Consider the following 22,359-nt stretch of genomic DNA (forward strand, 5'->3'; position numbering starts at 1 on the left):
TTAGAGAACTGGCGTCCAATCACACTGCTAAATAATGATTATAAAGTGTTGGCTATCATATTTGCTAATAGATTGAAATACGTTCTGGACTCTATCATTGATGAGTCACAATCTGGGTTCATGAGGAAACGTCATATTGCTAACAATGTTAGACTGATTTTGGATGTGCTAGACTATAACGATCTTATCAATGATAATAGTTTTCTTATGTTTCTTGATTTTTATAAAGCTTTTGACTCTCTTGAACATGGCTTCATTTTGAAAGCTCTGAAAGCTTTGAAAGTTTGGTTTTGGTCACTTTTTTTTGTAAAACTATTAGAACCCTGTATAAGAATGGCAATAGTGCAGTAAAATTAAATCTTGGTACATCGCCAAGGTTTAATGTGTCTCGTGGGATCAAGCAAGGTTGTCCTATCTCACCCTACTTGGTCCTAATAGCTTCTCAAATCCTGGCTCTTTATATTTCAAACAGTGCCTTGCAAGGAATCTTAATTGCTGATAGGCAGATTAAAATCAGTCAACTTGCGGATGACACCACACTCTTCCTGAAGGACGCCTCCCAAATTCCTCTATCATTATTAGACCTAATTAATGGTTTCTCAAAAGCTTCTGGTCTTCACTTGAACTTAAAAAAATGTGAACTTATGACCGTAAAAGATTGCTTGGTGCCCTCTATACATAACATCCCTGTGAGAGATCAGGTCACTTATCTAGGAATTATCATAACCAAAGACCAATCTACTAGGTGCTCTTTAAACTTTAGTCCTACCTTTCAGAAAACTCAAAGGAAACTGAATTCATGGTTGCAAAGAGACTTATCTTTCAGAGGTAGAATCTTACTCTCAAAAGCTGATGGTATATCCAGACTTACTTATGGTGCTCTCTCTTTAGCGGTAGATAGTAGCTTGTCCAAAAAAAATTATTCTATGTTGTTTAACTTTATATGGAAAAACAGAATACATAATATTAAAAAGTCTGTTATAATGAACTTTTTAGACTTCACAACCTTAAATAACACTTTCAAAATAAACTGGCTTAGACAATTTATTAATAACCCTGCATCCTTATGGAACTTTATCCCTAACTATATTTTTTCTAGAGTTGGTGGCCTGGAGTTTTTATTGATGTGCAATTATAAGATTAGTAAAATCCCTATCAAATTGTCTAACTTTAACAAGCAAATGCTTTTGGCATGGTCTCTCACATATAAGCATAACTTCTCACCTCACAAATGTTACATTTGGAATAACGAGAATATTCTCTACAAAAACAAATCTCTTTAAAAAAAAAAAAAAAAAAAAAAAAAACTGGTTTAACAATAACATTACACTTGTTAGCCAACTTTTTGATTTGAATGGTAAACTATACAAATACTCAGAATTCCTAAGAACATATCAAATTCCAGTAACTGTAAAGGAATATGCTATTGTTTTTGATGCCATTCCCACTGGGATTATAATGTTGTTAAAGGGTAATACTCCCCCACAACCACTTACTCATCTTAACAACTTACTTGATACTACTGTGGGTCGTCTATGCTTCTCAGTAGAAAATCACAGTATCAATAGGAAGATCAGAGCGTTATTCCAGACTGACATTGTTACTATTCCCTATGTTATTCCATACTGGAATGGTATAGTAGAGAATATTCCTTGGAAGAAAGTGTGGTCCTTGCCTTTCAAATACATCGTCAATTAATAAAGTGAGAGAGATTTCATTTAAACTAATACACAGGTTTTATCCAGCAAAATCCTTCCTTAAAAGATACAAGCAGGATATTAAGTCCAGCTGCTCATTTTGTAACAGCACTGATGAAAATGTGTCACATCTTTTTTGGAGTTGTACCCACACAGTGAAATTCTGGTCAGAATTCCTAAAGTTCATTCACACAGTATTAATCCCAGATTTTTCATTTTGTTTTAAGGATGTTTTTTTTGGTATGTTTGACTTTGAAGCTGAATATGAAGGTGAACACTTCATTATAAATATTTTATTTCTAATTGCTAAATACCACATCCATATGAGCAAATTCAGTGGTTCTAAAACATTTTTTCTTTTTTTATGATTGAGTATAGACATTACATTGATTCAATTAGGTACTCAAAAAATACTAAGGCCATGAGAACTCTGATTCTGTATGAGTCGTATGTGACCTCAAAGGGTTATTAATGCGTCTTTTTTTTTTCTGCCTACCTGCCTGTCCACCTTGGCCTACTGTGACTGTACCCCTGTATGTTGTGTAGTTGATGTAATATTGTATGTCTTTTGTTCTCTCTATTTTGTGTTGTATTTGACTGACTACAATGAAATGTATAAGTAAATAAATAAAAAAAAAACTTCCATTAACTCCGTCGCCCGAGTTGGAAAGTTTAAATTACCCAGCTTTCTTGCGGCATTTCACGGAGGCACGACCCCTTTACCTTTGGAGTACTTGAGGGTAGGCCTACCCCGAGGTGGACGTACGACCTTACGACAAACATGGCTGCGCCCATAGTTGAGATGAGATGACATGTATTTTCTTTGCATTTGTACTGTGTTGGTCATTTTAATATCGATGCAATGCTCTTACACAATAGATTACATTGCTGCTTCAATCCGGTCACCAATTCATGCATTGCACGGTTTTGCTGTGCGTGCAATACAATGTAACAATTTGTTTTCCAGCCGTTTAGCTAGAGGCTACATGTAGCACAAAACAATAACAGTAGGCTTGTTTGAGATCAACTGCGTCTGACTTTTTTGTCTGGCTTTCTACGTCAACGTGATCTTCAGAGGCTAGCCGGGAGGAGCTACAACAGAGGGCAGCTCATCCCGGAAAGACAGGCTACAGCAAAGATTGTTTGGCTACAGTCTGCCTGACTTGACTCGCGGGAGATATCGCGGGATTTTGTTTGCACTAAATACAGCATAACTTTCATTCTTAGGCCTACTCATTAAAATGAGCAAGATGACTGACAAAATACATTCTTATGATGTAGTTTAAATAAACCACTGTTGTCATACAGTTAACAGGCCTGCATTGTATAAATTCAATATCAAGTGTTTTCCCTAGTGTGTCTATTTAACCAACAGCAGAAAATAACAGAATATCCAAACGTTTTCAGTAGGCTAGCCTACCATTGTTGCAGAAATCACATGTGACCCTGCAAGGCGAAACCAGTCGTCTTGCGCACAGTGGTATTTTGAGAAAATCCACGATAAACAAACGTACAGGTTAAAATGTCGAATTTCATGTTTTCGCATAATTTGACAGTCTACAGTCTTTCATATTGTGAACAAATTTCACAGATAAACATACGTTTTGACTGTTAAACCCTGACTTTATTTAGGTGAAGATTAAACACATTAGCAGTCATTCAATTTGTCCACGCCGCTATAAGGTTTTACGGTAGAGCTAAAATGTACTCATTAGTAGAGCTAAAATGTACTCATTAGGCTACTCGTTACTCAATGTGTAAGCTCTCTATCTTTCTTGGCAGATGTAACCGAATATGAATGTGAAAGACTTGCCTTTCAGGGCACAAACGGTCAAAAGCACAAACTTTTACAAATATCCTGGTGTCATTTTACGGACCAGGAGAAGTATTCCATTGACGTAGCACATTTTAAAAGTGGGCCTATAGCCTACACAATCTGTGTACACAGAACTTCTCCCCTTACTTCCCCCGAAATACATTAATTATATCCTATAGTCACACCTTATGACCGTCCCAGGTATTAACTAGGGGGCAGAAAAAGACACTCACTCGGTTGATAAAACTGGACATAGTCAGTCATCCGCTTCAAAGTCACGCTACCGTAAGGCTAATAATAGCTGTGTTCTCACACTATTGCATGTGACAATTTACTTAAAAAGGTGATTTTTTCTTCTTCTGGCATATCGTGACAGGAGAACCATGGCAACTTTGGATGCGGTTATCTTAGCGATACTTTTTGCAATACCCTTGATATACATATCGTTAGAAAGCTTAGTGAATGGCCGTTCATGTGAGCACATTAACTTAATTTTGTAAATTGTAAACAACTGGTTTCGCCTTGCAGGGTCACAAGAAGGTATCCCTTCGATTTCGGTTCATTTTCGCATATTCCAACACATAAGGAAGCAGCATGAGACACCCGTCAAAATCGTCATGAGGAGATTCCTCCCAAATGGCCCTATGACGTCTTTGAACTGACGTCATGAGGGGGGGGTTCCGGGCGTGCAGACCGTGGAAGGCAACTGCAAGATCTGTCTGCAGGCTAAGACTCCCGCGATATTTTGAGCTCATGTGACATAGTGACACAGTGGTAAGTCCCTCCCCGGCTGACAGAAGTCGGACAGACGAGCCCGTCTCTGACTGAACTCCACTTTGCCCTCATAGACATGAACTAGGACGACCCATCTTCTTACGCATTCATTATCTTTGGCAGATCTGCATGAAGTCGAACAAGCCTAATCTGTTTAGCGCCAAAATCTGGGTGGTCGGTGGGGAACGCTGATTGGTTGGCAGTAAGCAATGTGTTGATTGGCTCTTCAGAAAGGCAGTAAAATTAGGGTCAAAAGTCTGTACGCATTGTATATCAGTTTCACAAGCTCATACTTTCAGTGTTGCGCAGGAAAGCAGGAGTGTAGGAGATTCACACACGTACAAAGTATTTGTACAGGTACATATTTTTTCCACACGTGTACAAAACATTTCTACAGACACACATTTCTTTCAAAGTACATAATATTTCTACAGGTACATATTTTTTTCACACATGTACAAAATAATTCTACAGGTAAATGTCTTTGCACATACAGAACTCCTTTTACACAGCTGCAAAACTTAATTACACGTGAACATCTTTACACAAGCTCTCAATATTAAAGACCCTATTTTGACTCCATATCGTTGCCCGTAAGTATCCAAATCGTTCAGAAATTATGTTGCCCAATCTCAATGGGAGTGTCGCTCAGCAAAGGTAGAAAAATGTCAATAATAAACAGAATAAATTGAAACGAGTTCTATAAATTACCCATGTTACAGTACACGTGTAGGGGTGTGTGTGTGTGTCTGACACTTAGTTCAGACACAGGGGGGACTAGATTCTAGATGTTTGGCTCTATGGTTTTGGTTCTATGGTTTTAAACACAGTTAGAGGGGATGCATGGATTGAAATCCGGTGGCTTATTATTATTATTATTATTATTATTATTATTACAGTGCATGAAAATGCAGTTCTTCCAAAGTATTCTTAGTATTTTTCTTCTTCTAACGCATTTAATGCAGCTTCAACCGCTTAACGTAGAAACTTCATTCAAACTGCTTTTCTAGTTTTAAACGATATCACACTTTCCGGTAAATCATGACGAAATGTTAACCCCTTGGTTTTAATCGGATACAAGCCCTGTGCTTATTGACATCACAGTCACAGCCTCGCCAAAGCCCACGCCCTTTCGCCATATTCCAGGCTGAATTTCAGCCAAAAACTGACGTGTTCACATATCCAACGGCGAGCGAGGGGAAAAAATTGCTTGCGATACAAGGAGCCTCAAATTCTGAGGGGCGTTTCAATACGAAATTCTCGTTCAAGTCAATATTCCGTAAACCAGGAGAGGAAATTACTGGACCCGGGCCATTAGCGTTAACAGGTTACCCTCCAAGCTGCTAGCTGGCTAACTTGTCTCTTTTGTCGTTGCAACTGATAGCAGCTAGTTTGCTAACTAAATAGATTTATTTTAGAATTGCCAGGCTCTTTTTGATGAGTGGCTAGCTAGTTCGCCATCTAGTGTACCGGTTTATTTGGATCTAATCCGGGATATCGCTTTTCGGCTTGTATGAAAGCGTTATTTCGTTTACCGATTTGCTAGTTTAGCGTTTGGTTATTTATCCTAGCTATTCCAGCTTGCTTGGAAACAGTGGATCCAAACCCCACCGGTCACTGTGGTCTCCGCCTCGATCTGGGTCGACATGCTGTGACGAGAAACGCTAGCTTACAGGGCAAAATTGGTGACGGGTGTCACTAACGTTACACCGCATCATCATCATTTGGTAAGTGCAAGCATTTCCCTGCACATAATTAAAAACAATTTTGATTTGCAGCCAAACGTTGATGGCTTCTTGTGGAATAGCTTGCCTGTTGGCTGGGTAAACTGCCATGTAGAGTTGAAGTGGCTGCTAGCTAACGTTCAGCTAGCTGACTGTCTAACTCGTTCAACGTTAACGTTACATGTATCATTATCGTTAACGTTAGCTATATAGGCTACTCATCATTAACTCATGTCAAATGTCTTGGTTATGGCTGTGGTAGCGCTATAGGTTGACGTTTCCTGTATGTCCCCAACTAAATAACAGTAGTATTTGTGCATAGTAGCCTAACTACATTTCGGATTAAGAGGATTCACTAAATGCCTTGCAAAGCATGTTTCGACAGTATTATAGCAGCTGATAAGCTACGGCGAAATGGACCACAAGGCCGCTTTCTTGCGTGTATAAGTATTTTGCTAGATGCAACATTCCTTATTGGTCCGGCAATGTTCCTGTTTCTTTTACCACTACACGGCCAACATTGTCAGTGGAGGATGCAGTGAGTAGCCTATTCTGGACGAGGGTGTGCCAGAACTCAGTAGGCTACGGTGATTACGCTATAGCAAAATAGGTGGTTGATTAATCTGCCCGGTCAAAATTATCGGCGAAAAATCCAGGTTACCAACAAAATGTAGCAGCCCATTCAGTTCCCTTCAGTAAAATGGCAACGTAGCCTAACAGGTGGCTTAAATCTTACTTCAAGAAGTCTAGTGTTTTGTGTAATTTGAACCTACGCCTGTCGTCTAGCCAGTCGCTTCACACTTATGTATGATGGCTATCCACTCAGAAGAAGACCGTTACCACACCCTGCACAGAGATCCCACTTGGCCTAGAAATTCTAGTCATGATATCTCTACTGTGCACTGGGGGAGTTCATCTGTCATTTGATTATTATGCATTGATTGAGGCTCATTTTATGCCCAGTGTCATTAATAGTAAATCCTTAGCATATTTCATCTACCTTTGCTATAAAGGACAAGCAATGTCCTTTGGCTGGGACAGGCACAAGCCTGAACTCAGATGCCAAATAATGCATTGTGGTTGCTGTTTTGAGTCTTGTCTTACTTGATAATAGACGTAGAAATTGCACTGTCCTTAGTTGCCGTAAGCTTGAATGCCAAAAGCTCCTAAAAGTTCTATGAGAAAAGCAGACATTTCCATACACAAACAGGCAGATGGGGTACTCTCTCCCTTCCTCGCGATGGGTGCAATGTGATTACCAGCTCTATGGTGCACACCCGATGTAGTGTAGGTGTGGTGTGTTTGTCTCTCTAGTGCCGGGTGAGATCTGTGACTGTCATGGAGAAATCCTCTCTGATGAATGTGCATGTTTAACCTAGCTTAAAGCAACACCAAAGCACTTTTCCTCTGTTGCACGCACACTATTTGTTTATCCAGCACTGGATTTGGAAATAACTATGTCCACAGACAAGGTAGAGTATGTTGCATGGTTTTATGAAAGTATGATGTATTGCGACATCAGAAGCAAGTCAAATTTGTAGTTACTTATGTCTCGTTCCATCGAACTACAGATCCGCTACCCCATCGGTTAGTTCATAGTTCGGTTATCGCCGATAGAGGGTCGCAAAGCGAATGCAGAAGTACCGTTCACCCTGGTATGAGTTGATGAACCACTGAAATGATTTTGGAAACATTATTTTAAGGTACAAAAAACTCTTTGGTGTTGCTTTCATCCTTGTGCTGAAGAGTACACCTTCAATTTTAAGAATGTGGGGGTCAGTACTTCAGTCCCTCATATAATGTGTTGTTGGATCATTTGAATAGTGTCTTCACTCCAGGGTGTCATCTTTAGAGTTGGATTTTGCATGGTTCCAACGGAAATTATTTGGGCACAGAACCCAGGGAGGAAGAGTAAATATCTAGGCCTACTTCACTGAGCCTGGATATAGAGGCAGGAAACGACAAGCTTTCCCATTCTGTTTTTCTAGCCTGGGATGGATAGGCCATATAGGATGATAATTATGACCCCCTCTGCAGTTGCCATTCTTAAAGTGGTGCAACCTTCACCCAGTTGTGGCATTTAAGTGTTGGAACATGCCACCTGATTTCTTACAAATCTAACTAGTCTCATGGTTTGTGTGAGTAGCATCGGGTTTAGACTGATGCAAATTTGCTCTGAGATTTGCAGAAACATGGAAATAGGCATCACCTAAAGGGGAGCAGTATCCAAACAGTGGCAAAGTTAATATCCACCAGTGTCTAATTTCAACTACTAAGGGCATGTTTACATTTGTGTTTAGAATGTGTCTTGGGTGATCTGAAAAGCAGTCAGCCGAGACACATTGCTGGTTACACATGTTTCCAAGGTGTACAGCCAGAGACCACTTGTGTTTAGATTCTGATGTTGCCAGCGTCCACGTTCATTAGAACTCCCATTGTGACACCACAGCGAAAAGATATACACTACAAAAAAGATATGTGGTCAGATTGGTCTCAGACCACATCAGCAAGTAGTTTGAGTGATCTGGGGCCATATTCACAAAGCCTTTTATCTTACCACTAGGAATACTCCTAAATCGCACTAAAATATTTTAGCTAGGAGTTTTCTCTTAAAAGTTATTCACAAAGCCTTCCAGACCTACTCTTAGTAAAGAAAAATGACAACTCCTAAACTAAGAGTGAGTCTTCGTTGCTATGGATGAAGTCATTACTCATGCACGAGCTTGACTGAAGTGACCACCTTGATAGGTTACAATCATCAGCCAAACGCGGGAATGATCCCAAACACCTCCCTTAGGATGATAAGTGACAGGTCTGCGTGCGCTACACAAGTAGTGCGAAGGACGTAAGCTGATGAATAACTGAATAAAAAGGCCTAGCCTAAATGAATAAAGAGTAAGGCAAAACAAATAGCCTAGTAGCCCAATGAAACATACGGATTGATGCTGTATCTTTGCAACATTATTAAATTAATCTGTCACCATATGCCTATGTTTGCAAAGAGGAGAACATTTTAATTTGATTCACAATGAGACGTTACATTTAATTTACATGTTGACAATGAGTAGTTTTGGTTGTTGGTGGCGTTATTGCATCCCTTATGCCTAGCCTACAATGCAAAATTGTTCCCTCGCGATTGGAAGCTACTGTAGCCACATAGGATTTCAAAACATCGCAACGCGAAATGCCAAAAAAAGCTGTTTGTGAATAGGTCTTAGTGAGTTAGGAGTCCTCTCGACTTCTAAGCTGTCCCAGGTGCTACTTTTAGGTCTAAAATGCTTCGTGAATTACTTTTAGTGAAAAAAATTAGGAGTCCTAAAGTTAGGAGTGGCATGCCCATTATTTTTAGGAGTTGCTCCTAAATTCGCCAGTTAGGAGCTACTTTTAGCCTTAAAATTCTTTGTGAATACGGCCCCAGATCACAATGAGTCTTGGTGATTGTTTACACTTCACTGACCACTTGTCATTAGGGCTGGGCGATATATCGATATAAAAGATATATCGATATATTTTAAAATGCGATATGGAATTATACCATATCGCCTATATCGATATATAGTTCAAATTTGCGCCGTGATCATTGCTCCACGCAAGCCGCTGACCGGAGCTCTCTGCACTGCTCCCCTCTCTGCACTGCTGTGAAACTGCACGCTACTTTTCTCATACAAATATATTTATTTCAGAAAAAGATTGGCCTATTTTATTTTATAGGCTATTTTTATTTAAGATATTTTTTTATTTAAATGTGCACCTTGCGGAGCTTTGATTTAAAAAAAAAGGCACTCCAGTTTTATGTTTACATTTTATTGTTATTTGAGTAGTGAGTTTTCAATAAAACTACTCATATTTGACTGAACATTTCATTTTACAGCTCTAACTTTGCGGAAACAATATCGGGATATATATCGATATTCAACCTAAATATATCGGGATATGACTTTTGGTCCATATCGCCCAGCCCTACTTGTCATCCTAGATCACCCAAAACACCTTTTAAAGACAAATGTAAATGTGACTGTCATCAAATTGACCATTCACAAATTTGGGTGCATACACAAAGGCTTACCAGCTAAACTATATATAATATTAACTAATATTATGTGACACCAAAATAATGAAATGAGACACGAAAAACATTAGAGGAATATTGAATTGTTTAACTTTTTTTACACCTGGACCCATAAAAGTGGATAGACCTATGTTTATCCGAGAACGTATTGGGACCATGGATTTGGTATAGTGGTTTAGCCTATAGGCCTACTGTTGTTACCTGGCATTGGCTGATTTTAGACTATTGACGTGCATGTAATGTGTGCAATAGGTAAGACTTATTTGTTTTATCAGCAATAGTTATACGTTCACTACATAGATTGACACCCATGTCTGCGAGTTGGATGTACTGGCTGAAGTAACATACCCTTGGCATGAGACACAGGGGCCTATTATCTGATGCAGTGGTTGTGGAAGGTTTAAGGAGCAGCAAACATGGATGGCATTTTAAACAGGATATTTCACCATGGACACACACCTCTAATATCAGCCACTTAAAATAAAACACTGGACCATCTTAAATGTTCATCTGTGTGAATCAAGGCGTTTCTAATGGCACTGTCCTAAAATAGTATCTGCAATAACATTACATTAGGCTGATACATTTGTAACCAAAGCGACTTACAACACGATAGACAATTTAAGCTTTTTAACAATTCTCCCAACAATTCTAGAACAATTTAAAAGTTGGAGTACTGTAAATGTAGGCTACAGCTTAGTTTGGGTGCCCTTTAAAAAAAAAAAAAAAAAAAACTGACCATACAAATCCTGATGTACCCTGCTGTGTACATTTGTTTGTGTGGTCTCATACTCCAATGGAAATCCTGTGGAAAATTGCCAGCGCTCAGAGAGGGAGGATGGGTTAACGAAACAGTTGTAGCTTAGCAACCATGTCTGCACAAGGAAATCCCCACAAGATTTGTGATGCAGAGGGTGGTAGGAAAGACAGGAAAAGATTACTGAACGTTAGAAATTCCACTCTAACCGAGGGGTTTTGTATGAAACTCTGTTTGGTTCTGGTTGTTGTGGTGAAAGATGGTGGAAGCAGAGTACCTTGTTTAATTCTCAGTAAAGGGAAATGAAAATCATGAGGAAGAATCAAATGGCCATGGACTTCCTCTGGAACTGCAATGTTTTTGTTCTTTATCCACTGACCTTGGCACACATAAATGAACAAAAGACCCATTCAAACAAAATCAAGGTGTCCAATCACTCATCCTGTAAACTGTACAATGCATTGGTTCCAAAACATTTGACAGATTTAAATTGTTTGTAGTTTTCCTCATCACTAGAAAACTCACTGTGAGACTGCTGGAGTCATTTGCTGACTGTATTTGGAGAGATGTTTGTTTATTGTGCCACACCCTGTTAGCAGACAGTTTAGATTGCAAACTGTGTGGTGAGGGCAGGGCTCAGCCTTTTTGTTCCTGTTCACAATCTTACTATTTGTCATCATCACTAGTATTTATTTTCTAACTGTGTGGTTATTTATTAGCCCCTGACATGCTGATGTCTGCAAGCAAGTGGTTGGTTTTCCTAGCCTTGAATTGCAAAACAATGTTGCAGCTTTTTGACCTTGTTTGGTTGTAAGCAGCTCTCCTCCTCAAAAAAGGGCCTGCTCACCCGGTATTGTATCCACAGTAGGCACTGCAAACGTATGCAGGAGCGTAGCGGTCACATCGATAGCTTGTGGGTCGACTGGGCTGAATTCGGGTGAGGTGTCCGTTGAAGCCCCGTACGCCCTTCTCAGAGCTGGAGCATCAAAACCTGGTTATGATTCAGCCCGTGCAGCCATGATGCATTGTAGCTAGGGGGCTGGCACCTGACAGACTGACTAGTCTCATTGAGCACGCAAGTTAAAAAGAGTCTTTGTTGTGGTTGTGTGTGGATTTTTTTATTTATTTATCCAATAAACACTAGCTTTGAGGGGACAGAAGAAAGAAAAAAACCTTCACATGTCCTCACAATAAACCCGGAGTTTGTTTGCAAGAGAGATTGTCTATGCCAGTCATTGTTCAAACAGTAGTGAGTGGGGGAAAATGCCTTCATGTTTGTTTTGATGTGAGGATGAGCACGTAAATATCATGATTAGAATAACTATAAGGCTAAATGTGTGTAGTATTTAGAGTTCAGTTAGACTACTTGTCCAGCATAATTAAGTGTAGTTATCTTGTCAGTGATTTATATATGACGTACAAGACCGGGTTCCCACCCATTGTCAAGATCTCAAAACTTTTCCACTAGGGAATGTACCGATATATCGGCCCAACATATGTATCCGCCTTGTTAACTGATATCAGCTAACAGCAAATTTATAGGACATTTACCGATGGCAGTGGCTGATGTTTATCTGTTATGTTGCACCAATTTTGTACTAGGTAAAATAGACAAATTTTAAGTAAACAAATAAAAGAAATATCGGTATCAATATCGGCCCAGAGTTTCATAATCAGTGTATCCCTACTTTCCACGACTTTTCATGGCCTATGTACAAAATGTCTTTCTTTACGCCACACTTTTGGGCTAATTATGAAACGTGACAAACAGAGATTGGATTAATGTGTTCTCCCCACCTTTTATTATCTATGAAGGAAGTAATCAAAACCTGCACAGGTGGGGAGATGCCTTGGGAAGGCAGTGGGCACTGGGTTCATTCAGATTTGATTTATGCTGATTCACACATTTTTCTAAAAGCAAGCACATGATTATCTAAACAGAAAAAACGTATAGTGGAGCAGGGGTTTTCAACCGGTGGTCCGCGGCCCCCTGGTGGCCTGCGCAGTCATTGCAGGTGGACCGTGACATGCATTCCAGCCTACGGAATTTCATAACTTTTTTCCAGAATTAATCCGTTTCCAGAATATTTGCACAGTGGTGTAAATACTGAACTTATTGAAAATATGTAAAATACAATAGAGGAGACGAGATTAAAACTGACACAGGATAGGCTAGCTTTGAGGTTTCGTTGAAAAGAAGCTTAATAGTTTGGTGAAATTTGGAGAAGAGCTGTTAACTAACGTTTCTAAACTAAGGTGAAGTTAGCCAGTCAGCACCCAGCATGGATCGATATTTAGTAAGGAAAGTGACAGATGTCAGGACAGATGGACAGGTTTCTGCTGCATGCTCTTCAGACAAAGCTACAACTTCGGAGAAAACATAGTGGAAAACGAGAAAGAAAATACTGTAAAGATTGTTAAATTTGGATTTACAGTAACGATTGGAGAGGAGGTAGGCCCACCACTGTTTCGTATGTTCAACGTTGTTTTCAACAAGGCCATGAAACCGCCGAAACTTGCATCATGTGGAGACGCATGACACATTACAGTTTCTTGAGAAGCCTATATTATGCAAAGGTTTTGTGTGATTTCAAAGGACAGCCGCTCATGAGAGAGTGCTGTGAGGTGTCTTTTACCCTTTCCAACTAGGCCTATACCCCCACACACAATAGTGGGCCGTGGATTACTTGTTAGTCAGAATGGTGGTCCCTGGCACAGAACCAGTTGAAAACCCCTGGTCTAGAGCATTCTTTTCTATATTGTGCCTTACAATGCTCATGTTTATGTAGAATGTGTTCGTTGGTGGATTTGGTTTGGCAATAAACTGTATGAGTTTACATGTTAATTGTAGAGCCCTAGTTACAATAAATATTCTTTTGTCTCCATAGATTGGTCCAGCTCTCTAAAGGCAACTGTTCACCTCTTACCTCCCTCGTTCTCCCTCCTGCCCTCTGTCTCTTTCTTTCTGTCTGTGGTTCCTCCCCTGCCTCCCTGTTTGGAAAGTGATGGCAGCCAACAAGCCAAAGGGGCAGAACTCCCTAGCCTTGCACAAGGTGATAATGGTGGGCAGTGGTGGAGTGGGGAAATCTGCTCTCACGCTGCAATTTATGTATGATGAGGTAAGCTCAATGTGGTGGTTGCGGCAGAAGCCTACGATTTCCTGGAATGACATCAGGATTGTGTTTTTGTGTTACACTCCTCCCTAGTGTCATTAAAAGAGTTATACTAACTAGTCTTTTCTTTCAGTTTGTAGAGGACTATGAACCCACAAAAGCAGATAGCTACAGGAAGAAAGTGGTTCTGGATGGCGAGGAGGTCCAAATAGACATTCTGGACACAGCCGGACAGGAGGACTATGCGGCTATCAGAGATAATTACTTCCGCAGTGGAGAGGGATTCCTCTGTGTGTTCTCCATTACAGAGCTGGAGTCTTTTGCCGCCACTGCAGACTTCAGGTGAAGCACACGAAATGTTTGCCAGTTGGTTAAAGGCGCAGTAAGCTATTGTGTAGGAAGTCAAGTTTGTTTGTTTTTATTTAATTATTAGCAGACGGTTTTGTCTGAAACAGGACCAAACGAAACACACAAGAGAGGTAGCTCACCCCTCCCTTTAGTATTCTCAGGGGAAATCCCAGGGTTTTGTTTTTGGTTGGGGAGCAGGCTGCCCTCACTTTGTTTGTTTCCAGTTTTCGAAGCCTGGGCTACCTAGAGACCTGGGGGGTATTCCATCAACCTCGCTAAAGGCCAAACCTGGCTTATTTCGATAAGTCTCGCTAATTTTAGTGAGAATTCCGTTCCATTAATGAGGTTAACGTGAATCCCAGCTTGGTAACTATGGGAATTTATGCCACAGAACTAACCTGCTCCGTAGCAGGCTAACTTTCAAGCTAAATTAAGCTGTGTTGCAAAAAAACCCAATCAGTCGGAAAACGAGTCCAAAAAGATGGTTCCGTCAACCTGTGCTTTAGTCACCTGTAGCCTACAACTTCAAAAATAGAAGTAGGCCTAGAAATGTTTTTTCCGACAGTGTCACCAAGCATGGATTTACACATCCACTTGCTCCAAAGAATTTATGAAAATTATGCGACTTAAAATGTTTTAACTTCACGTGCGTGTGGTTCTAGGGATCTTGCTACTCTGCATCATTTACGTTCTGTGGTGGCGTAACGTGCAGCGAGACGACACAGCAAAGGAGTTATATTCTTCCGTGTTCACAGGTTCGCTACCCATACAAGTATTAAGGCTACATAGCTTATCACCTTGATAATTACATTTTTAGTTATACTCTTTAATGAAAGACATATACTGTTGATAAAGGGTCATGCGCATTTGGTAGGCTGTTCATTGACAGTAATATGCTTTGCCAGTGGGCTATTATATCTGATGCAAGCCAAAGGATAATTCTGTAGCCTGTAGGCAGCTAATAATCAAAACTGCTTCATGTGTCGACGATTGTTCATGAATGTCAAATCAACTGTGTGCTACACAGATTAAATACTAGGCATAAATGACAAATTGAAAGCCATATTGCATTTCAGATAATTACCGTATTTTCCGGACTATAAGTCGCACCAGTCAAAAAATGTTTCATGAAGAGGAAACATATATATATATATATATATATATATATATATATATATATATAAAAATGTTGCACCGGAGTTGCAGGGCCGGCCAAACTATGAAAAAAAAAGTGTGACTTATAGTCCGGAAAATACGGTATATTTCAAACACTTTGGGACTTATGGGAGACAATACTATTATGTTGATACTAATTTATTTTATGACCACCTACATCTAGATAATAATTGGAGTATACTCTTTTACAGTAATCTAAGAACGTAGGCTATAGATAGTTTTGAATGTCCATATGCCAAAGTTGTTTTTAGTTTATACTATTTATTCATTCACTCGTTTTGTTCAAGCATAGACTGTATGACTGTATAGAGTAAAGCTAATCAAACTCGCAATTTATTTCACCATTAGCATTGTTGTTTTAAATGTAGGCCTATGCTTTCATTATTCTCCCATTTCTGTAGGCAACTCTTTTTTTTTTCTCTCGATGTTAAATTTGATGACTTTCGATGAAAATCCTGTAGCTGGCGCTTGCCAAATCGAACAGAAATCATCTAGTATTGTCTTAATTTTACGACATATACTCTTTTCGTCAATCTACTGTTTTGGTCTACTGTTCTACCTCGTGCACGAGCAGAGATGAAGCTGAACTAAACCTCGCTTGAATAAACGAGGCCAAGATGCCGCTAACTTCAGTTAATGGAACTGCTTCAGCCCCAAGTGAAAGTCTACGCTAGTTCAAGCCAGGCTATTTCTGTTAAGCGCAGCCTTCATTAGCAAGGTTGATGGAATACCCCCCGGGCTTTGTTACAGTGTACTCACGGAATGAGCAGCTAGCGGCATGTGAATGAATGTGACAAAATATGTTATGGGCTTGAAATCTTGCACAATCGCAGACTGCACCTTTAATGTTAAGGGAATGATCAGGAACCTGCTGTAAACCAGTTAGGCCCGTTTTACTGGAACTGAATTGGTACTTTTAATCTTTTCTTGTATCATACAGGTGCATCTCAGAAAGTTGTAATATATCGTGGGAAAGCCCAGACTGACATTAAGGGCTTAGGAAACCATTGCCGGTGTTTTGACTAAATTAGCTTATTAGAGCTCTTCTCAGGTCGACATTTATGTATTACAAATTCTTTATTCTAATATTTTGAGCTACTGGATTTTTGACTTCCATGACCTGTAAACTGTAATCATCGAGATTAAAACGACAAAAAAAGTGTAATGAATCTAATTTATAGTCTCACCTTTTGAAATAAATTTCTTTTCCATGATATTAAAATTGAGATGCACCTGTAAATAAAATGAAGTGACATTTAGTGCAGAAGTTTGTTTGGGCAGAGCGGACGATGCCTTCAGCGATCTGATTTATGATTTCAGGGAGCAGATCCTCCGAGTGAAGGAGGATGAGAACGTGCCCTTCCTCCTGGTGGGGAACAAGTCCGACCTGGAGGACCGGAGGCAGGTGTCAACTGATGAGGCCAAGGTGCGAGCTGACCAGTGGGGTGTAAGCTACGTGGAGACCTCTGCCAAGACTCGCGCCAATGTGGACAAGGTATCAACACAATGAATCCTTCAGCCTTTTACATATTATAAAATGAATCCTTCACATGTACATTTATTAATTTAGCAGACACTGTTGTCCAAAGTGACTTACATGTCAACTATATTACAAGGGATTACACTGTCCCCAATTTGGGGTTAAGTGCCATTGAACCCACAACTTTTCAGGCTACTGCACGCTGGCCCAGCTCCTTAACCACTACACCGACCTTTAGCCTTTTATATAAACACAATGAATCCCTTAGCCTCTTATATATTGTATAAACACAGTGAATCCCTTAGCCTTTAACATATGATGATTTTAAAGATGCCCCATTAGTACAGCACTGTAACTGCCTGGCAGCTCTAGCTGTTGGCTGCAGCAACTCTTTTTTTTTTTTTCCGTTCTATTTCATCCCAACAATACTCGGGTGACCTCGAGAAAGAGATAGATGTGAAAAATCGCCGGAATTCTAGTTTAAGCATTCTTTCACTACTGAAGGAATAAGAAACTGCAGGTGGCCTGGAGATATAACCAATCATATTTTCATAATTCAGTTTGTTGTTGCTAAGAAGTAAGTTCAATCACTAGTGTATTGAAAAACATCTCTGCATCTTACAGGTGTTTTTCGACTTGATGCGTGAAATAAGAGCAAGAAAGATGGAGGACAGCAAAGAAAAGAATGGCAAAAAGAAGAGGAAGAGCTTGGCAAAGAGAATTCGAGAGCGATGCTGCATTCTATAATGACTGGGTGACCTGTGCTTGTAATGCCAACTTCCCACCACCAGACTCCGCTTTCCCCTGCTCCCCCACAGCCCGTCTGATTTTCTCACCACCCTTTGACCTGCCAAGGACACCTGTGACAACACCTCCTTTAGGCTGTGGGTGTTGGGAGAACAAGTTTCATGGTTTCATGGCAATTGATTTTGTCCACAAGATATGGGTGGGTTGTGTGAATCAAAACAAACTGAATCTTGAGAGAGAGAGAGAAAAAAATGTGAAGCATCATGGAGAGGAATCAGTGAGAGGCATATTAATCGTTGAATATTTTTAACTTACTTTGTGGCTCGGCACAGTCATGACAATTTTATTTTACTTAAGGACTACACTATATATTGTTTTTATTTGTTTGTTTTTTAACATATAACTTATTATATATTGGCTCCGTAGTTAAAGCAGGTTCAAATGAAACACTTCATACTCCCTCTAACTCCGTAAATCCTTTCCATGCTCTTGTCACTATGAGTTGAGGATTTTGGGTAAAATAACCATCTTGCTGCATTTGCACGGATTGGGTCTGTAAATTGCTAACCCAGTTCCAGAATATCATTTTGTTATTCAATTGCTGCATTAACTGTACAGTACGCAAGATGATCTACTGCCTCAATGCACACTCCAAATATAATTAAGCTTTCCCCATCCCAGATGTAGGTGTCTTCACACGGATGTCATATGCAACACCTTATGTATGTCTTTTCCTGTTTGTTTGGAAGGAGGTTTGACGGCTGCCGTTTGCTTTCAGGTCATATTTTCATTGTACTTTGGACATGCTGCCTTAATTTCAGAGTACATCAGAACATGGCCCTGACTGACTGAGCCACCCCCGGGTTCCCTCTCCATGAGTGGGTGACAGGCGTCCACCGAAAGCACACTCCTGTATTTAAGGTTAAAAAAAGAACAAGTTGAACTTGAAGTCGTCAGGCATTTCACAACCTTAGAATGTCAATGTGATATTTTATTGTTTTACTTTAAACATTCTCGCAGATCATTTCATTTGTTTCACTGACACAATGGGTATTCTGAGGAACGATATGTACTGTAGTAGCTAAATTGTAACAGGACACTGGTTCTTAAGAAACCAATCTAAAGCCAGGTAGTGATGGAACACTATAAATATTGCTCACCCATCTTGCAAACTTGCCACGGCCAGTTATTTCAATGAAGAAATGCCATGACCAGTTCCAGTGTAGATTTAAAGGAGCTACTCCTTTTCAATATGTACACCTGGATTAGTCTTTGGGATGGGCCCTCATCAATAACATTTTTATTAATGTATTTATGAGAATTAAACTGGGCAGTCATTTGTATAAAATTACACAATTTAAAGCCTCATGTCATTGTTGAAGAATAAGCAATGTCAATGTCCAGATGTAGCCTGTTTATGTGTGACAAGTATCAGACATCTGTATACGTACACATAACTGCTGAATTTACAGGACCTGATGCAAGTGAAGTACTCATGCTTCTTGTGTTAGTTTGTTTTGGAAAAGGATCACTACAGAGATATGAACCACAAATAGTAGGGATATGCTGGTAAAATATTTTATACCGGTGCATTGCCATTGTTTACTTTTTTAACCTTCTCCACCTCTTTATAAAATGTGTTAATGCTTTAGCCTTGGTATTTTGGTTTACCCAAACTGTCTTGGTAACCAGACGTCCTTAATTAAAACGCTGTTGTGATTGATTCATCAGAGCAAGTCAGGTGCCATGAAGCTGCAATCGACTACATAGCTGAAGCTCCTGGTGCCCACATTCTAATTGCTGTGCTTTGAGCAAACTGACGTAAAGAGACATATTAAAAAGGACTTAAGTTGTAATAAAAAAGAAACAAGTCTTTGAATGTTTTTTTTTAAAAACTGTACAATGCTCTTTAAAGACAGACAAAAAATAGCGTGTAGACAAGATTATTTTTGGTGCTCCCTTTACCGTCGGCTGTGGTGTAATTGTGATAAGAATTGTTCTGTCAGTTGATGTGTTTCGGTGATTAATTATCCAGAGCAAAGAGCCAAAAAATCAGGTTCAAAGTCCAAACACCATTCATACTTTTTGTTAATCATGTTTTCAAATAAATATGAAAGTGTGAGAATCCAAGATTCAATTTTCCTGATAAATAGCTGAATATACAATACACTGCACATGAACGATGCCTTCTCTTAACTGAAGTTAAATTGCAATACCATCTCCTTTGCCACCTTTCCACGGTTTAGTTCCTGTTTAAAAACCACTTAATGACAAACATGTCAAGCTAATGTAACACTAGTAGCCTACATACACAAATGCAGTATGAAAAAGAAGAATCTCTGGATTTTATGTATTTATATACATATAAAGTACATTGGAGTTTAAAAACTGGTGTCATGATACCATCCCCGAGTTTAGGCCAAGATATATGACATTAGGATTTTGCTTTCCTCATACATCCAACAGAAGGACCTTTCACTAATACAACTAACAATAAACATTGACTACACAAGTACAACTGAGCTTTAAAATATTTAAGACCCGACACTAGAAAGTCCTGAGTTGAATCAATTGTATTGCATATGGCTTCGTATATTAAAGGACTTAAAAATATATATATAAAAAAAAACTTTGTTCAACACAAAGTTGTCTTGCTGGTAATGCAACTTTTCCTCAATTTGTTGGTTTATCCATATTCCGACTCCATACATCTTAATTGTATGCATAATGTATTTTTGTAAAAAAAAAATAAAATAAAAAAACAGATCAGTGATTAACAATTAAATCAAACGCCAAACACTAAATCTGCAAATTAAGACTTGCAGATAGCCTCACAACTCATGAGATGTGGAAAATGAAGTTTGACTTGCATACGAGACACAAGCTGCGCGTCCAACTATCAACGGCTGAGCCACTGACAAGTCAAAAGTTCCCTAGTATCAATCTTAAACACCAGAAGGCAGTGCTGGGTCTGGGTAATAACAAGTCAACTTCCCGTGACGCTGGTAAAATCTTGACATCAAGTCCTCCGTTATGTCCAAAGCATCAAACATGTAAGCCGCTACACGTTCTCAATTCTGACAATGAGAACACGCAAGTCAGGCCGCATGGTTGTCATCCAATGTAAAAAAAAGATATAGAATCGGTCAGGTCACCGATGTTTGAAGTCCATAAAGTTCTAGTTGTAGTATCTGCCTTGCCTGCCTGTGCCTGTTACTTTCGGTGTACCGCATTTTTGCTGTACATCTGTTACGGACACTGGCTGGAGATTAGCCCAAGGGTCTTGTAGCATTGACGGTCTGTAATACTTTTCCACATTATCTGCCACCCTTTCCCTGCCATGCGGTGACCTGAACGGTGTGGAACTCCGGGGTGAGCCCTTCGGGAGAGAACCAATCATGCAAGACATTAGCATTTTAACCACAACAAAGCAGTTTGCCCTTACAACAACGTGTTGGTCAAGGCACTCCGACTGACAACAGAATAGACCGAAATTCACGTTCATTCCATTTATCACACATAACCATCATATAATCCATCCAAACGTCCAACGATATGATTGGACTTATTAACTTAACTAGTTTTACCTTACTAGATGGTAAAGTTTGACGGGAAGGTAATGAATGCATCGACGTTACTAACTAGCGTAGGTAACACACTTCGCATTATTCGATACGAACAAACGTTTAATACCTGATATCCGCTGTGCCTTGGACTCGGTGACTGAAACGGCGAGTGTCTGGGCGAAAAACCGCGATGGTTCTCATACTGTCTACGCGGTGTGTGCTGGCCTGGAGAAGCGCCATACGGCCTTGTTTTGCCACCACTTCCACTGCTGCGGTTAAAACTATCGTTAGTGCTACTACCTCTAAAATCTCTCGGAGGCGTATTTGGAGAACCACAATATTGTCCAAATCGCGGTCCAAATGGCGACGGTGGGGCACCTGCAAACGCCCATGGGGGAGAGCACATGCCACCTTGTCCACCTATGAAACCTGGCGGCGGACTCCGGAATCCTCCTGGCCTCGGGGGTGGTCCAGCTGAATTTGCTGGGTGTCGGAAATGTGGTCTTTGCATAATAGTAAACAAGGACTCGGAGCAAACTCCCTCTGAAATGATTTTACGTGTTTACAGACGAAGCCGTTTTGAGCAGCGCTAAACCGGAACCGGAAGTGTATCGATTTGAGGCGCGAGGCAGGCCGAGAGGATTAGTGAGGTCATGCTGTTTGCCCGCCATCTACAGTCCTGGTGGATACTACTGATACCAGGCCCACTCGTGCAACATGATTATGATTAGGCTATCCAGTGTCATTATTTCTTTGATGTTTTATGTCGGCATTTGCATGCAATGAAGTAAGTGAATAAGAAATGCAGTAGGCCAGTCCTGCCATAGTAGCCAGAACTAGGGATGTAAAATATGTAAGACATATCGTGAAAATAAAACAAAAAAGCACACACACACACAATATTGCATAGAACAGAAAACAAATGAGGTGAAATATACATGCCTACATTACATAGGCCATATGCTATGGTAAAACGTTTGTATTGCTCCTACTCGTGTAGCTTATGCTTGGCTGAATATTAAGCTAATTTGAAAGAAACTCGTATATGCTATATCCAGCTGCAAACATGCAATGAATGGACCTTTTTGTCGG

The 22,359-nt window shown here is 39.9% G+C and overlaps 2 protein-coding genes across 2 annotated transcripts; one reads left to right on the forward strand and one right to left on the reverse strand.

Moving 5' to 3' along the window:
• Window positions 1-5,387: 5,387 nt before the first annotated feature.
• On the forward strand, window positions 5,388-18,869 carry LOC121706400 (ras-related protein Ral-A). Its single transcript, XM_042088107.1, has 5 exons — window positions 5,388-6,014; window positions 13,726-13,956; window positions 14,084-14,292; window positions 16,795-16,969; window positions 17,579-18,869. The coding sequence occupies exons 2-5, from the start codon at window positions 13,843-13,845 to the stop codon at window positions 17,699-17,701; spliced, it is 621 nt and encodes a 206-aa protein (XP_041944041.1). The 5' UTR covers window positions 5,388-6,014; window positions 13,726-13,842; the 3' UTR covers window positions 17,702-18,869.
• A 1,155-nt stretch (window positions 18,870-20,024) lies between these two features.
• LOC121706404 (M-phase specific PLK1 interacting protein) lies at window positions 20,025-21,870 on the reverse strand. The gene is made up of 2 exons (XM_042088122.1): window positions 21,395-21,870; window positions 20,025-21,080 (listed from the first exon to the last, which is right to left on the reverse strand). The coding sequence occupies exons 1-2, from the start codon at window positions 21,776-21,778 to the stop codon at window positions 20,880-20,882; spliced, it is 585 nt and encodes a 194-aa protein (XP_041944056.1). The 5' UTR covers window positions 21,779-21,870; the 3' UTR covers window positions 20,025-20,879.
• Window positions 21,871-22,359: the final 489 nt, after the last annotated feature.

The sequence above is a fragment of the Alosa sapidissima genome, chromosome 1 (assembly GCF_018492685.1).
Source record: "Alosa sapidissima isolate fAloSap1 chromosome 1, fAloSap1.pri, whole genome shotgun sequence".
Lineage (NCBI taxonomy): Eukaryota > Metazoa > Chordata > Actinopteri > Clupeiformes > Clupeidae > Alosa > Alosa sapidissima.

Excerpts from the sequence above, each read along its gene's own strand:
- LOC121706400 (XM_042088107.1), top strand. The coding sequence starts at position 13,843 with ATGGCAGCCAACAAGCCAAAGGGGCAGAACTCCCTAGCCTTGCACAAG. Across the intron at positions 14,293-16,794 it reads GCCGCCACTGCAGACTTCAG|GGAGCAGATCCTCCGAGTGA; the intron begins GTGAAGCACACG and ends TTATGATTTCAG. Across the intron at positions 16,970-17,578 it reads CTCGCGCCAATGTGGACAAG|GTGTTTTTCGACTTGATGCG; the intron begins GTATCAACACAA and ends TGCATCTTACAG.
- LOC121706404 (XM_042088122.1), bottom strand. The coding sequence starts at position 21,778 with ATGCAAAGACCACATTTCCGACACCCAGCAAATTCAGCTGGACCACCC. Across the intron at positions 21,081-21,394 it reads CAAGGCACAGCGGATATCAG|GGCTCACCCCGGAGTTCCAC; the intron begins GTATTAAACGTT and ends TCTCTCCCGAAG.